The 18676-nt window shown below is 38.0% G+C and overlaps 1 protein-coding gene across 3 annotated transcripts in view; it reads right to left on the reverse strand.

Moving 5' to 3' along the window:
* Positions 1–1170: 1170 nt before the first annotated feature.
* The window catches only part of ZNF407 (zinc finger protein 407), a 343995-nt gene continuing 326489 nt past the window's right edge, over positions 1171–18676 (reverse strand). For all 3 annotated transcript variants that reach the window (XM_080611327.1, XM_080611326.1, XM_080611325.1), the window contains one exon: positions 1171–3632. In XM_080611327.1, the coding sequence (XP_080467453.1) occupies positions 2284–3632 (1349 nt within the window). In that variant the 3' untranslated portion in view covers positions 1171–2283. The remainder of the gene's footprint in view (positions 3633–18676) is intronic.

Raw genomic sequence — 18676 nt, forward strand, 5'->3', positions numbered from 1 at the left:
AGAGGAAAAAAGCCTTAGAAAAATATTAGCTCTCCTGATCAGGCTGCACTCAGAGAGAAGTATTGTTAACCTGAGTTTCCAGGTAATTACAGCACACAGCAGGTTAGTGAATCCTTTCCAATGCTCCCAAGCATAGGAACACCTACCACTGTATTTTTTTTTTATGCAAAGGTCTGCTCTTTTCATTGTGCATACAATGTGATTGCTGGTTTGACACTGCAGGCTACACTGGTTTTATGAAGGATTAAATGCCACCTGAGACATATTTATCCTAAATAAATCACAAATGGTAAACTGCAGCATGTCAGTGTCAACACCCTGTACTGCAGCAGAAAGGTTAGCCATACAGGGCTAAGCACAGCAAAGAATTAGCATCCAAGCTGCAAGACCACAGGGCTACAGTTAACAGGAGAAATGATCAAGAAGAAATATTTCCACTGAAAAACATTCAGTTTTTTGAACATCTGTGAGAGTCTTGCAGAGGGCCATCATTTTGTAAAGGTCACCTTTTTCCTGATAACAAACGGGAGTTGATCCTGTCACTGTTTGCTGAAGACAGTATTTAAGAGTAAGTGAACAGCCTGTCACTTTTAAGAAAGATGAGCAAGTCAAACTCGGCTAATTATGAATCTCGATGTCTAACTTGAAATTTACTTTTTGGGGGTTTGACAAAGACACAACCTTAATTCCTGGAAAATAATGAAATTTAAAAAATAATAATAAAAAGATGAAAAGACAGCAGGATCCTATAGCCCCTGAATGAAGCACCTTTTCTCAGCAGCTCTATCAGAAAATGCATTTTCAAACGGTTGCTTCAGGAAGGAACTATTGTTTTACCTCACCCCAACTTTCTTACACTTGATAATTTTAAGATATTAAACATGATAGGAAACCCAGTTATCTCTAGAGTCAGCATGGCTTATACCCTAAACACTTACACAATTATATTAAGCATGCATGAGGCACACTTCAGAAATTAGATTCTTTTATCTTTATCTATCTAGCAAGCTAGAGAAAGGAAAAGAGAAAATGCACAGGCATAACAGATAGCATTTGTTTGCTCCTGCTGAATGCCAGTTCTGTTTATTGCTTAATATTAAAAATCATGATGCTTCATTTTAATGTTAACATTTTATTTGAAAGACAAAGAAAAAAAAAATAATCCCCAAACCTTGCCAGTTTATAGTTTACATTTTTTTTAAAGAAACAAAAGCAGTTGTATCATGAAACAAATCTTTTCGACATGAAGTTGCATTGAACGATTGCAGTATATCCACAAGTAAATAACTGACAGTCTGGACTAAGCAAGAAATACAAGGTCACCTTTTTTTTTTTCTACTTGTTAATGTCAATGTCAGAATTTTCTTTAGAAAACCCCATAACATTTCAGAAGTCGCTCACAAAATGACTGCAAAATGGTATTTATATGAAGCACTACTTGTAAGAAAAGCAAAACACTGACAGTGACAATATTTTTCTCCAAAAAATGCACATTTCTTATGTAGGACTCTCATCTAAAATTGTGGAAGACACAGGCATCAAGTTCTTCATCCTGAATATGTATAATCAAGAGTTTTCTGAAGTGTAGCTCTTCTTTAGGGAAAGTCCTATTTGATATAATGAAAGAGTAAGTCACTATGAAAAAAATAATTTTAGATGCAAAAGAATACTTATTTTTGATGACATATTTTTAGCCAGGGATATTTTACAGTAAGATTCTAGAAAGCAAAATGTCACCTGATCTTCTTTTCTTTAAAATGAAGAAGGGCACTGATCACAGTACTTATTCACCTTGTTATTGTGGGGTTTGTATTTTTTTGCTTATTTATCTGTTCACAAAATGTACACATACATTTAATATTTTACTCCTGCATTTATGTTGGACAAAAATGATGGAAGACAGGGAATTACCCTGAGATAAAATACTTTAAAAAACCCAAACAAAACAACAAAGAAAGCAGTGAACAGAACAATACTTACTTTTTTTTTTTTTTTTTTTTTTTTGGGGGGGGGGGAGAAGAGCTTTTGATTCTCTTTTGTATTCTAATATGCTTGTTTTATAATAATCCATATAATAATCCTTAGAGCTATTGTAATAAGAGTGTACTACCCTTTTCAGTGAAATCCTCTCAGTAGCTGACCGTCACCTCCCACAGGGTGGGTATTTGCTACCTGACTAGGAGGACGTTGTGTGGAGAAGGTTTTACAGTAAACGTTCCAGTGCCTCCATGGATCCGTGAATTTCCAGCTTTGCCCTGAATCAGGCCTAGGAGATGAAAGTCTTCATGCTTCTTCTACTTTGTTATCATCTCTCTGGCTCTGAATTACTTCTGAGCCACCCTCTGTATAAATGACCATGCTTGTTAACTGTTCTGCTCTATCACAGTTTATGGCTTCTGCTTTTATAGCAGTACCAGCCTGCAAAATCTCTTGAGACCCAGCTGTCTCTATCACAGCATGTGAGTACACACCCGTCTCATCCTGCATGTCTGGTGGCAATTCTGTGACAATGTAATGGGTTGCACCTTCAGAGAAGTTGCCATTAGAACCCTGAACCATAGCTTGAGCTATTTCTTCAGTGACAATAATCTGTGATATTTCCCCATCTGACTGGACTAAATCCATGTGCTCGCTCTGGACACTGAGTGTGTGGCTACCAGCTTCCTGCATAATTATTTGAGAACCTTCTCTAGCTACCATATGCACAGTCCCTTCCTCATTTACAATGACCTGAGTGACACCTTCTTTCATCAGCTGGTCGGCTGCAGCTGTATCACATACAGCAAACTGTAACACTCCTTGGACCATTTTCTCCAAGGCAGCCTGAGCTCTCTCCTGAGATGCAATTATAGCCGATGGGTGCATGACCCGCGTCACTACTTCCATAGGTTCAGTATCTTCCTGAGTCTCTTGAACTTCATGGAACATTTGTATTTCTTGTCCCTCCGCGTCACTGGGAATGCTGGGCATCTCTGGATTTGGCATTTGCAAGAAATCTTTCTGACTCGATCTGCATCTGTCAAGGAGTCCAGATTTGTTTTCCACTTCACCTAGCTCTGTTACAGCACACAGCAGGGCATCTAATGCTGAGGAGGAGTCTGGAGGATGCACTGTAGCTTCAGAAACATCTAAAACTTCTTGTCGCATTATCTGCTGCAGAACAGTACTACTGGAGTCAGGAACCGCATCTATTCGAACAGCCGCCTCCAAATCAGTTCCTGTTTCTTCAACCACTACCACCTGTGTTGCACCATCTGCTAACTGCTCAGTAAGTATCTGCCCTGGAACCATACTACTCACGTGTGAGCCGTTTTGATCTGTAGCTATGACTTGCCCATCTTCTGTAATATGGACCACCCTCGCCATCTGACCAGCCATTGCTAGAGTCTGAAGGGTAGCCGCTGCTGTTTCTTCCACAGACGCATCAATTGCAAAGTCACCATCATACCCTTGAATAATGATAACTTGCTGAACTTCTTCAGGTGACTGTGGCTGTCTTCTACTGCCCCGAAAGACCTTCTCTTTAACTGGAGAAACCTCTCCCAGTGCTGCTGCAGTAAAAGGACTCGTAGTTTCCACAAAGGTTGCTCCTTGTCCCTTCAGTCGGCACTCATAGGACTTGGACACAATGCCTACAAGATAAAATATGCTGTTAACATGGTATCATGGCAAATATCAGTCCATTACTTTAACAAATTGTAGCTTAAATGGAAAAAAAAAATTCCTTGACAATTTTTAGATTTCACTGGCAGAAAACACAGATAAAATCAGCAACTGAACAAACCCAATTTGCATGTTTTCCAAATAACATATTTACAGGTTGAAATAATTGCTGAGTTTAACAATTCTGCAGCCTATTAACAATTTAAATGTGTTTTTTAAAATATGCTGTATGAAAAAGCGCAGATAAATACAGTATACAGTTAAAAGCCATTAACACATCTTTTATAGAAGATCCTATTGGTGATATTTCAATTCTTCAGTAATGAATTTTAGGATCGTATATTACATTAAACATATCTGGGTGTGAAAAACCGTGGCTGATCTTCTTAATACCCTCCTTTTGTTGGCGAGGTAACTGGCATGCTGTCATTTTGATGCCATTGTCTTCCCGTTCATTTTCCACCTAGCATCTTCTCCGGCACACCTGACTGACTCAGTCACTACCCGAGTTACTTGGAGAAAACACTTGGTAGATTTCTTACCCTAAGCAGGATATTCTATAAAATATCATCCAGAGAAACCTTCATTACACTTCTTAACTACTTCAATGTGAAATCAATTAAAGATTAAAATTCCTGTAATCTCTGCATTCCAACTGCTTGCTCTGCCACTCACTCTGGTTTTGGGTCACTGAAAGTTTCCTTTTCAGTTCTCATCAGTAACAACAAAGCTCCAGCAAAGCAAATGGTGCCCACAGTTGCACGGAGTCGAGCCCACCATCCTCGAAGCATGGCCTCAGGATTGTCTTTGGCATTTTTGGGAAGGCATAACTGAGAGCACCCTGTGACCAGCTTTATGGATGTTCATGGCAGAACACCTCTAGCACTTGTGGTCTCCCTGTGGCAATGCCATCCTGAAGCACCTCTGCAGCTCCTGGAAAGTGAGCTTTGGGCCACAATAAATGCACACAGAGTGAAGAGTAGATCCCGGACACTGAGAATGAGGTGAGAGTATAATGCCAGGTGGGCCTTGGCAAGGCCGATTAAGTGCATGCTGCTGAGACTACTCACACCCATGCTGTGGCTTAAATTCACCTGTATAAACTGAAATCACATCTCTGGAATAACAGGTATAGCATCTGACCACTAACACACATAGATTCACCACTGCTCGTTTAGGATAAAACAAGCAAGAAAAAAAAGACTTTTACCATCAAATTTCAGGCTAGCACTGTAGTTTCCAACCCACCAAGAGACTTGTAGAGAATAACATGCTCCCTTGAACTCAAGACCAAGAAAATTTTACTAAAGCTGCTCTAAAGAGGCTCTTTCATCCAAAACATAGTGCTGTCAGGCCTTAGGGCCCACAGAGAACTAAGCTAGGTTCTAAAAACCAGAGACTCATTTGCTTAAGTTCACATTTAGGAGCTGATACTTGGAGACTGAGTACTTAGCATCTTGCAGCCTCTAGCAACTTCATATGCATATCAAGCTAATATTCCCATGTAACAGCAAAGCTTAAAAGACTTAAAAGCTCTTGGTCGTATGGACCTCTCTATGTATGTATGTATGCATGCATGTATATATCTATCTATCTACCTATCTATCCATCCATCCATCCATCCATTTCTTATGACAAAGCTTTGGTAATAAAAAAAAAAGCTTTGAGAACTGTACTGTGGAGCACAAGAAATAATTCTGTTAAGCTGAAGGGCTGCAAATCACCTTCGCAAGTCTAAACTGATGTTACACAACTTTCTCCATCTTAGTTTGCAAGGCAGGTTATCTTTGGAAAAGAAAATTAACAATTTAAACCATTAGAGTGTTTCCAGGTGATGCTGCATGATAAATCTGGCACACGCAATTGAAGTACATTTTGTCAGGCACAAGAGAGAAGGAAGCTTACAGTGGTACGACGGGTTCTTATCCCCACTTTTCCTGTGCTCTCTGTAGGCACTGACATTCACAAGACCCCCCAAAGAGCAGAAAAAAAGGAAGGGGAAATCAACATAAAATGACAATTATCTTAGCTCCTCCACATTTTATAATAGAGTAGAAGTAATTAATTCTCTCAGGAATCTCGCTTTGTTGACATGATAAAAGAGGAGCCTGGCAGTGATGTGGCACAAAATCAAAATAACTCTACAAATCATCCATTTTTCACTGGATTTCAAAATCAAAATAACTCTATGATCATAATTTTCACATGAGCGCAGCAAAATCATGACATCTTTCCCCTAAGATCATGATAATTTATGTAGGGGACACAACACTACATTGAGGAGAAGCTCTGGTCTGGGGAAGGGAAAGAAAAAGGAAATTCATCCTGTTTTCATCTCCTCAAATAAAGGCTGTATCTGTGAATCTATGCAACTCCAGTCTTTCTGAGCAATTGAATGGGAAGTCTCCTGGGTGAAGAGCTATCCAGTGAATCCCTTGCAGCACTGATAATTATGCCATTCTGACTGCTTACTTAATCTATTTGAATCCAGAGGTGAGTTAAGCTACTTCCTGACCATTAAAGTAAACTACATGGGTAAATACTGCTGTCACTAAGGGGAGTGATGAAGCTTAACTACACCAACATCTTAACCTCAGCTCAGTGCAACCCTAGCTATTCCATCACAGTTCATAAATGCGATTGCAGGTCCATCTTTTGATTCAGCAATTTAATAACTTCGAGTGCTGTCAGTACTGCTTTGAAAAATGGCTCCTATAAAATGTAACAGCCTCAATCAGATTGTAAAAGATTCACCCACTGAAGATTCTTCCATTTCAACTATAATGAATTAATGTTGAGCTGTGTAGAAGTTCAAGTGTCATTTAAACTAATGTGAATCTACTGTAACTTTAAATTTTAACTGGACTATGACCAAGAATTTACTGGGAACATCAACTTCAATTTTAGTGATTTTTCATGGTAAATATGAATTGCAGATTTTACTGGTTTTCTGTTAACAATGAAAATCCAAGTAAGGAAGATATTTAGAAAACAACGTATTTTAAGGCTTAGCTGCTATTTCAACTTTGGAGCAATGCAATTCTATAATGGAGCAGGGCTGTCCAACACAATGTTTGCAGGAAATTTTATGTATTTAAGGAACGTGTCACATTATTAGACTGTATGTAGCAACAAATCATATTGTCCTAGTAAATCCAGCCTGCCTCTCACCCCTCTTAAAAAAGGGTAAAGAGAAGGGGTAAGCGTTGGCTGACACGGCAAACATAAGCTGCAATACAAGCCCACATTAATATTAGGAAAAGTGGACTTGTTGCTGATTGCATGTCATTGCAAATTAAAAAGATATACAAATAGGCATTAAAATGACAAAATATAATGATACAAGAGCTCATATTCAGACAATTTGTAAAGAGGTGTTTCATATCTAGGGGTGCAATGATCACAGAATTGGTTTCTTTCCAAGAAGTTTGTCATTTCAGCAGAACCATTATTTATCAGTTGGAGTCCTGAGCGACTGTTGGTTTTTATTTGAAAATGTCAGGAGTTTTTAGACATTAAATCCATATTCTCAGGTTATTTTAATTCTCAGAGACCACAAACTCCTGAAATAGGGCTAAAAGAAATTCTTTGATGTTTAATGTGCTTCTGGGAAACTACAAATAGGGTTTAGTACCTTTTTCTCTGTCTTTTACTCAATACCTGACTTTCTTTTGTGTGTCTGTTTTATTCTTCTGTTACTGTCATCATTTGCTCCCCACAGAATAAATACCTTACTCTTTTGTTAAGCTTACATTTAATTAAAATGTACAGTATTTGTGCAGTAAACTCGAATGAAACAAATAAAACAAGGGCCCCCTCTCTTGAAGGCATACGTTGTGAATGAAAAATGTCATTACACACTAAAAAATTTTGCAGTAAACAGGGCCTACAGAGAGAAGTTTCCCCCGTAATGACATCCATAAAATACACAAATGGCACTTTTAGTACCATCCTGAATATGGCATTTTCTGTGCTCTACACACAATCTAAATGGTTTGATCATAGAGCATAATACTCCATTGGGTTTATAGAACAATCAATGTTCCATAAAATGATGTATTTATCCAATAGTAGGCTCAGCAGTTACTGGTGTATGACATTGTAGGACACTGGCTTTGTACTGTTCAGCAGCACACATGCTGGCTGTAAAACTTATCTAACACTACTTCAACAACTTCATCTCATCTGTGTCAAGTAATTTGTTGAAGCCTCAGCTTGGTTTAAAAAAACTTGTAATAAAAATTCATAGAATTTTCAGGAGAATGAAAGCTGATGACAATAGAAAGGTCACATTGTGGCGCCACTCGCGGGGTCGGGGGTCAGCCGCAGTTCTAAAACAGAAAGTAGATTTCATGCATCGTGTAGCAGATAAAGATGGCATTAAGGAGACTTGTCTCAGAAAGAAATGCGTAATGCGTTAGGAAAGTCTGGCCTAATATTATATGTAAAGCACTACTTTGCTCTCAGCCAGCAGCCTCTTTAGAATTCTAATCCTTCCCCAAAAGTAGCAGCAAGCGGCTGTGCATGGTGAGGCTAGGCTGAGGACATCCTTCACAAGGAGCACCTTTAGGACAAAGCAGTAAGTCATGAATGAAATAATCTATTACGACGACGGAAATGATCTGCATTTACACAGCAAGCTTAAACCAGCTATTTTTCCTTCCCTGCAAAAGTTCTGGGAGACCTGATTTATAGCACTTCATTCAGCAACACTTAATTTTTCATACTTTGGTGATTAGGTATGTTATTTATTGACACATACAAGTATTTGGTATATACTAAAATGCAATGAATATTAAATAACGCAAATGCAAAGAAGCATCTTTTCCTTCATTTAAATACAACCTTTCAGGAATTTAAAAGATGCAGAAAATTCAACTTATATTGGACATCATTTGAATGAGCAACCGATTTTTTAATTTGAAAAATTATTGTCTACATGGCATTACAGTATTTTCAATGATATGGTCAGTCCACCATTAAAATTCATACAGAAATAATTTAGGCCTTGATCAAGCTCTAAATTTCTGCTCTTTTTTATTTTATTTTTTTTTTTTTTAATTATTTTTGTAAGGATCACTTCTTTAATTCACTAAGTTCAGCCTAAGGACTATGGCATAATGTCCTAAATTAGGACTTCCTTGATTTTTGGAGGTCATAATAAGAAGACATGTTTTTCACATCTATGTTCCTTAGTAAAAACTATTCTTTCACATTTGTAAGGTTTTTATGTGCAAGCAATGCATGCGCCAGCATTTTCTAAACCAGCTAGTTAAGCTACTAAATAAGATGCTGTTAAGGTTCATTCAAATCTTCTGCTTAAGGAAAGAAAATAGGATGGGTCAAATCAAGAAGTGAAATAAATCAGCAACCCAAAATGGCTCTGTCAGAACTATTATGCCCACAAAGGCAGCAAATATTTGTAAAGCCGTACAAATAAGTATACCTATAGGGGACTTAACCAGCTCCCTAAGGGACATAAAAAAAATCCACCAATGACATAAAGTACATATATCAAGAAATACCAAGGCAGCAAGTTTGTCTGTTTGTTTGCTTTTCCATTTTAGTATATTATTACTGTAAAAAGAAAATTAACAACAAAAACAATTCCCAAATAATTTTCATAGTTCATTTTATACTTAAAAATCCAGTAATGTCATGTTTCAGTGCCAGAACTCAAAGCATCCTTGGCTTCTAGCTTTGTCCTTAACCACTCAATCATGTTCAGAAACTTCAAGGTCTTCTAAGAATTGCTTGAATAAAGGATGAAGTTTTAACCTTTCAGGTATGTTGAACAAAGCAGCAGATGTTCTTTTAGCTTCCTTAAAATGTAAAAGGAAATATTTCTGTATTTTTTTTCTTTTGAAAAGCGGACTTAGATTTCCTGCTTCGTATTTTTACCTCCCCCACCTTGGAGGACTATGACAACAGCAACAAAAAGAAGCAAAAGAAAAAACAACCTCCAAAATAAATATCTGAGCCATTCAGTTAGGGTGTATGGGCAGTTTGTTTGGTTTGGTTTAGTTTCCCTCCAGTGTCCAATTAACCTTTGGGAAAAGGCCTTCTCTATGAAAAATTTCAGTTTCTCTTTTCCTGCACGCAAGGTTAAAAATGAACACTATAGAGCCCAGTGCTACAGAAGCTATGCAAATAAAAACATATACAAACTGGAGCTCCCACTAATCACAGCACACATGTACAGTGTTAACGTGCAGATTTTACAACTGCCTAACCTGAACAGTAGCTGATTTTCCTGTAGATTGCTTTTCCTCTTTACCTGCTTGTCACCATGCAGGCTCGTCTTTTCAACTCCTGTGCGTGAGCAAAAACCTCACTGTGGCACATACAGAAATTACCTATATTGGCAAGCAGCATTAGGCATGTTTTTGGAGTATTTTAGTTAGCTCTCCCAGTGCAATTTAGCAGCTGGAGATGAGGATAGCCAGCCTGGACATTTCTTGGCAGTCCAGCTTCAGTTCAGGAACGACTGACACTGATGTTACATGGAGGCACTTTTTCTGTTTTATCTCCTGCAGTGCAACTGAAGAGTACATTTTTAGCACTTCTAAATCAATCCCAATTTCAAAAGATACCAGTCGTGCTTGCTCAAACTGAAGATTTCTGTTTCCTAGGCATATGGAACATATAAGATAATATGAAAAATAATATGCATGCTAATGTGAGAAAATCAGGGGGAAATACCCCACAAGCTCTGCTCACAAGGAAAATTATCTGGATTTCTGAAATAGGTATAGACCCAGACAGTAACTGTTTTGTCAAAAAGAGCAAAAAACCCCTTTTGTCATTATTATCTCAGCAAGAGTTTTTGTTTTTCAAGAATATATACATTTAGATCCCGGTCTTATAAACATTTATTTAACAAGCGTACTGCTTACTGCCATAGTTAGCCTCAATAGTCTCAAAGGGACTAGACATGGTAGCTTGCATTATGCATTGTGTTTGCATAATCAGGCCCTTGGGATTAACAATTCTGAAAGTGGCTAGCCTTCCCTAACGTTTGATGTACATATATGCACTAAAAAGAACAGACACTTGTAAGGGATACCTAAAATAAAACATCATGTTATTAAATGATCAAGCAGAAATTATATTCTTCTGCATAACTATCAAACACAAGCATAGTGATTCCCTGTATTTATTTATTCTGATTTATGCACCCATTCAGTAAAAAGGAGCACCTGTTCTTTGCTCGAGGGCATGTCTCAACCCATTTGAAAAACACGGCAGTTTTTAGGGAGAATGTTTGGGAATAACTAGAAATAGTAAGTTTCCCTAGTTCTTTTTGTTGGTTAAGATAGCAGAAGCTACCAGTTCCAATGAGATAGTCATATCTGTATTTCATTTATAAATTCAACTACGTTACAGTGTATATTCATATCTTTCCAGAGTAAATTGTGGGAAATAACCATTTGTCTTCATTGCAGACACTTTTGTATGTATAGTAGAAAACAAACCTCTATTCAATAACTGCACAGAGGCACCATTAAAATCAAATTTACAGTAAACAGAACCTGCAGCTGGGGTAAAACACTAACTGTTAGTATTTTAATTATCAGTGAAGCTTTTGGAGGTCTAACATCTGCTCATAGCCAAATGACAGCAGCTGCTTGTGTACACTTACAACAATGTGAATTTCTTCTATAAATATTAAAATGAATTGTATGTTGTGTGCTCATTGTGGCTATATTCCTATTGAGCTGTTTAAGTATATAGAGTATTTTGAACTTCTTTCTTGTGGCAAATTCATAAAGGGCTGACCTCTTCAAAAGAATGAGAGTCAAAGACAGCAGAAATTCTTGAGTCTATAAATTGAAAATGTTTCGAGACCATACTAGAGGTCACCCTCTGCCAAGACGTTGCTAGTAAATGCTAACAAAACACCAGAGCTAAGTTCTGATCATTGTGCACTACAGTAACTTCAAGGACAGGACTTCTCAGCATGCAAGGTGTCAGGAATCTATGGGATGGGTCACATCAAAAGCTAACACTCATCTAATAAGTAAAGTAATTAATACATTATCCTATCAGAAAAAAAAAAAATGTTCTTTTTCAATATCCAAAGCATCAGAGGAGATGAGTGTACACTCTTTTGTGGACTTCATCAAAATCATAAAGGAATGAGCCCTGATTCATATGATTAGAAGTAATAAACTGTCAGGAAGAAGGAGTTATGCTGGACCAATATGAGATCAGTTAATTTTTCTAAAAAGGGTGAGCTTCCTAACTTAAATTTGCAGCTTTCTATCTGGACACTGACATACAGTTGATCTTTTCCTTTTTGTCTCTCACCTGCTCAGGAATATAGGAGAGAAAACTGGAGGAGTGACATACACCTGGTCTAAATGGTAGAGGCTGGTACAGTGTGAGAAAGAAAGCATTACAACCAGTTCCAGAAGAAAATAAGGGAAGGGGGGCAAGTTTTCAGTAGAGAAAGGTCTATTTCTTTGCTTTTATAGCATCAAATGTAATGCCTGTGTCTAATTATATTTATATATTTTTGCAATAGATCTCCAGCTGGAAAGGAGCACCACGATCATTTAGTCTGAAAGCTGTAGGTCATGCCAACACATGGTCTGAAAAAAACCAACCCATTAGATGCTTCAGCCTTACATGTGTAACCACAACATAGGATCAACCACCAGCACAGCTATCTCCAGACTGGTACACTGTGTAAGATGAAGGTGAATTAATTATGCAGCCAGTTCCCAAGCTTCTGACATCAGAATTCCCACCCCAAAAGTCAGTCTCAGGGCAAGCAATCTAACAACTTCTGAGAAGGAGGGAGTAGGACTGGTTATAGGTGGTCCTGTTACAATGCAAAGGCCTTCCCCTCTGCTTGCCCCTCACTCCTTCTGAGGCACTGACAGCATAAGGCTTATTGTGCCCAAAATTACAACAGTCAGAAAAGATGCTGATTTTTCAGCTCAAAGCGGCACAGGCTTAGTAGTAACTCTAGGATTACTTTGGAAGTGTGAAGCAGAGGTACATGCTGGTTCTGGGAGGTGGGATGGGAAGTAGAATCTCGAAAGATAGGTCATTCTTTCATACCATTTTCAAGGGTTAAGTTTGTGACAAAGTCTTCGCTTCACGATTCACCTCTGGTGAAGGATGGAAGCAGCACGTTTCTAGCATATCTTCAAAGGAAGAGCTGTTCATATAATTGACCCTTCTGTTGACAGAAATATATTTTCAGTGCTACTGATAGAGAAGAACTTAAATGAGCTGTCTTCCACTTCCAGTGTTAAAAGGCACTACACTGTGCATAGATAAAACAAGACAGAAGACACCAAAGGTGGTGCATTCTGAGCCACTGCTGAGCACTACTGATGCAGGAATTGCTAAGATGGTGTGTGTGCTAGGGCTGCATGGTAACTGCATCTCTGCCTAAGTGCTCAGAAGCACCTTACTTGAGATGCTTCCACTCAGCTGCAAAGTTGTGCTTTCAAGATCTGAATAATTTTCATACTCGGTCAACAAAACTATCCAAATTGTTGGTTAGGTAGATGTAGAACTTGACAGCTTTTAGATAGCATACAGAGTTAATACTAAATTGGGAGGAAGTGTTACCATCATTATGAAGAAACACAGGATGTAACATAAGTAAATACAAAAATAACGATGCAAGACTGAACTTATGCTACTGCATACTAGCACTTGAGGAGACAGTAAATATGCAAAAATGACATTCAATGAGAGAGAAGTCCCTTGAGAACTATAATGCTGAAGAAATTTAAAGAATGACAGTGTTCATCAAATTACATATGAGTTTATGAAAACGTAAAACAGGAAAAGAGGCAAAAGCAATTTTTAATTGCATGTTCAAAGGCATGTCAGCTGCACATTGTTCTGGTACAGACACAACTGAATTATGTTTTGACCTCTCTAGGGGTGAGATCTTGACTAAGGAATATTCAGAATAGTGAAACAAGAACTACTAGAAGGCTGACTTGCATGGAAATACTGAAGGCTTAAGTGCACATATTCTGGCTACATATTCTGCAAATGCTGAGAGGGAGGAAAATTTTTGTCCCATTTGGATCAGCATAATCTGATTTTGATGAAACACTAGAATATTCATGCCATACTGCAGGAAGATGTTGGACGTAGTGAGCAATGGAAGGCCAATTCAGCCACCTCATCCACTTCCAGCTCCCAGATGGAATAAATTGACGGAACAGTAGTTAGAATATGTTTTAACCTGAGTCATCACCATTTGTACTGCAAATCCATGCTATTCCAGAACAGTTCAGTGAAACAGAGCACGCAATTCTGCAGTAACCACTTGGTTAACTTTTGTAAACAACTCCATTCTGAACTAAAGTTCACCCAAGACTGTGATGCCTCATGTCTTAAAAAGTCAAAGAATTTGCAATGACTGTCAATCATATGAGGCATGAATCCTATTCAAATATGTACTAGCAAACAACCCCTGCTACCCTTCAGGTCATTTCATTAGTTCTTATTTTTTCCTTCCTGTGGCTCAATTTAGACTAGGAAAAGAGGGAATGTTTTAAAACCTATTAGTGATTACATTTTTCTAACATATTTTAAATGCTGCTTAGGTCTCACTTCTGATAGCACTTGTTCAAAGATTTATTTTATATATCCTTCTACAACTGAAGCCAAATACTGCTTAAAACCATGTTAACTGAATGATGCCAAGTGGTTTAAAAACACCGTGGTTCCTAGTATACTTGTCTGTAGCATTATGCACAGTACCGTGAATGCACTTCTTATTCTGCTGTTACATAGGACCTGCTACAGCATCATTAGTGGTAACATTAGTGCATCCCAAGCACTTTTACTATTGCTGGAACATACTTCACATTTTTCAGTGCAGTAGACAAGATTTCAGAGGAAGTTATAACAATTTTTGTGAAAGCAGTAAAGCTTGTGATACACAACAAGACAGAGACCAGGTAACACCCCCACCAAAAAGAACCCATAAGCCTGGAGCTGGATACCTGGAAGATCTGATTTTCAAAAACACTCAGAAACAAACAGCTCCTGCTGACACTTATGTTAAAGGATTCTTATTTCAGCTACCATTGTTTTCAATACTTCTTGTTCTTTTTTCCAGCTACTGTACTTTAGTGAACTAACAGCTTCCTGACTTCTGGCGTGTAACAGACAAAATGCACAGGAGGACTCAATGTGGTCTGTCATTTCAAAGATGTGCAGATTAAAGAGCTTCTGAGCAGCCCATGGCATCTCAGGTTGAAACAGCTGCTACAAGTTCCAGGTAGGGCTTACTAAGAGATTTCATAGCTATATCTTCTGGTATATGTTCCAGTGCTCCAAAGCCCAGTGAGGCTCACCATTTCTCCAAGTGTGTCTCCAAGTACCCTGAAAATATTATTCAGGTGCTTCCACTAAAATAAAAAGACTCTAAAGCTATTTAAATTATATTATTTTCTTTATGAAAAGAAAATACACATATGAAAATGTACACAGAACAAAAACTATCAGTGTCTAAACCAACGAGCTAAAAGAAGTCCAAAATTTATTTCTTCTTCCACATGTTATTTGTTAGCGTCTCTTTCACAACAGACTGAATTTTATGCAAGATGTTTAGGTCTATGTGGCTGAAGCTAATTTCCTCAATGCAGAATTAGGAAGCAAAGTAAAATTGGCCTGCTTTCCACTAGCGCTAGGCACAAGCACATGCAAATGGAAACCGAACAGAATGCATTTAAAATCTAAAAGCTCTTGTCTAACCATGTGCTTCTAAAACTGTATCTCCTGAATTGCTCACAATTAGTAATATATTTATCACTAAATAAGAGCATAAAATGAAAAGAATTATTCTGATTTTCCAGAGAAGTGAAAGACAACAGAAAGTATGTTGCCAGGGCTACACAAGAATTCCCAGGTGTACTGAGTCCTGCTTTATGTCCTAATCACAGCATTATCATTTCTTAGAAGAGCCTATTGTCAACTCCAAGAGTTGAGGTACTCCATTTACCCACAGTGAAGCACTAGTCACATCATTGCAATTTTCCTGATAATGCCCTGTCAATGAATCAACCCCATGTCCACGAGGAGAGTGGAGTTCAGTGTCCATGTATCCTATAATGAGGAATGCCGGGCTGCAATCTCTGCTGAGATTGTCATAGGTGTCCACTGATACCATCTGCAATTACAGAATTTTATGAGATGGAAACTAGTTCATTATGAAAAAGACTCAAGTCTACCAGCTCATTTCACAGATGTCAGATGGCAGACTTCCTGATCATCACAATTCTTGCAAGTGCATAAGAGGCCCATAGTTAGGCTTTGGAATTAAGCATATAGCTAATGCTAAGCATAGGTTTAAATGCTTTTCTAAGTAGGACCCTCAAGTTAGCCGAGTCTATGACACTCAAACCAGGGACTTAGACTTTTTAATTTCTGCTTTACAAGGGCCAGACCAGCACAGCTAGCTAAAAACCACTTTTGCCCCCAGACAAATATATATCTCTCTGACTGATTTTAGCCTGATTCTAACAAAGCAAAATGATTGTATGAACAAGTTCAAAAGTATCAGCTGAATTCCATTTTGAATTGTCACCTATTCAAATAAATGAATAAAGACATTTCATTTTAAAAGGCTAAGTACATTATGTATAACTACATTTTTGTAGGTTTTAAAGTAAGTTCTATCAGAAAACATCATTGTTACATTTAAGAAGAACCTGTAGTGTGGAAAATATTCTTGATAAACCTTTCTTCTCACAGAGTAATCCCTCTCATACATACATGCTTTTGCACTCTCAGACAATAAATCTAGTAACTATCAGCTTAAGCAAACATCTTAATTTCAGACAATTCAGTTTATTTAAGAAATTAAAACCATTCTCTAGGCACTGAAAGAAGTACAGATTTATTCTGCAGTCATCAAGAAATGAAACACTGTTTCATTTCACTATAATATAGCCCCCTCCACCCCTTCCAAAATGACCCTGTTTCTGTTGGAGGTGAACCTTGCTGCATTTATTCATTCTCTTTTTAACAAGAGACCACAGAAAAATCCAAGCTAACAGTGTGTTTAGCAAGAGGGCTTAAAATACTAAACACAGGCCACGGTGCTGCTCTCAGCTCTGCACGAACTTTAGTACTCTGCAGACCGCATGGAAGGTGCTGATGGCAACCTCCATCATCCTAAATGTTAGGAAGCCTGTTTATCTGAGAGACTTCCTTCTCCTCGTGCAACTGCCTCAAGTGGCAGTGACAGCCACGCTCAAAGCATGGTCTCTGGCCTTTCATATGTTTCTTTCACAGGCCAGTTTCCATAACAAAGATATACTCCCCCTTGGTCAATTTATCACAACCTCCCCGAGCATGTCCCCTCCTACACAGGCACTTGGTATCCCCTCTGCCTCATCATGAAAAAACAGAACAAAAGCCCACCAACCACACAGAAATTATATTGTAGATTTGTAGATTAATGGGCTGATTCTGGCATCTCAATTCAAATGGATTTACAACCACTGTGTTTAGCCCTGTGTGATTTCAAATAGAATTACTTCTGATGAATTTGAATGCAAATTCACAAAGCATTAAAACAAACCATGTTTAAACTCGTTGGTTCATCAGATGCAAATATCGTGCATTAAGCAGGGAATACCCATTTATGAAAATAATGAAAACTGACACCAATATAATAAAATCATTACAGGTTTATGGATTCTGGGACTTAAACAAGCCATACCCTTGCTTCTCCTAACTGATTAAATGCTTCTTTGCAGTTTATGTTTGATCTGCAATTCAAAAACAAATTAGTTTAGTCTTTGAGCCCAGAACCTTGGAAAATTGCTAGGAGGTTCTACCTTGGATTTGTCTGGGGAGAAGGGCCGGGTAAGGAGAGGAAACTGTGGGGGCAGGGAAGCTAGCAGTGCAATTGAGAACAGACAGCACAGGAGAGGAAGCAGTCAGATAAATCGAGGCTTACAGACTCTACCGGCAAGCATTCATAAAACCACTGCGTGAATAGCATTGTGCAGAACAAAAGGCAATGATGATAAAATTGGCCACTTTTGTTTTATAAAGCTGGCACAGACGGGTCTGTCACACCACGTGCTTCATTTTTATGAAACCTCAGCCACCTTCACTTTGCATCATTTGTAGACAAGGAGTTTAAGTGCACTAGGGCAATGGATTGCCAAATATGTCTGGGATTGTCCCATGGCAAGCAAGTAAATATGAATGCAGCCATGTTCTAGCTGATAAAGTAGATCTCCTGGGTTGCATCTTGATAGTATATATAGCATGGGTATTCGTATTCCATTAATCCCCCTTGTCTAATTATCATGAGCAAATTTTCATCTTCAGTTAGATGACAACAGCCTAGCTTAAAAGTTCCCAGTAAAATCTTTGTACATAGATATTAAATCCTTCTCATAATGATGAGATTTAAAACAGCAAAGCATTCCTCACTGAGGCATGCAATGCTGACAATGCACTATTTTGCTGCACAATCTATGCAATATAAAAAGTTCTTTGCTGCATCATGATCTGTTTCAATTTGTGTATAAATAGCACTTGTAATAAAAGGAAATGTAACACCAAGTTTTACTTCAATAACAACTCCAAAAGAGACTGGGAGATAATGTAGCTAACATACGCAAAAAAAATATCAGGAGCAGTTGTAAAAGCTCTTTCTCAACGTCATTTCTTTCTTTCTTTTTTTTTTTTTTTTTCAATCTACTCACACCAGCATAAAGTATTTTAAAAAGTATTTAGAGATTGATATGTCGGGATGGTTTGAGGGAAATTTGGTTCATAGAATTCAGGTACCAACTAAATGTGTGGCAAACACCAGAAAGCCCGACTTTGAAAGTAACCTTCCCCATAAATTTAACTAGTTGTCCCAGAAAAGCTCCTACTCCTGAGGACAGAGATGCATGAGTGAAAAGATCTCACTAGCTGTGCAGTCCTTAAGATGTACATTTTCAGATGTGAATGCCTTTAATTAGATACTCAAATTTGTATGTAAAAGACCATTAGGCATTTC

This window comes from Psittacula echo, assembly GCF_963264785.1.
Source record: "Psittacula echo genome assembly, chromosome: 2".
NCBI classification, from domain to species: domain Eukaryota; kingdom Metazoa; phylum Chordata; class Aves; order Psittaciformes; family Psittacidae; genus Psittacula; species Psittacula echo.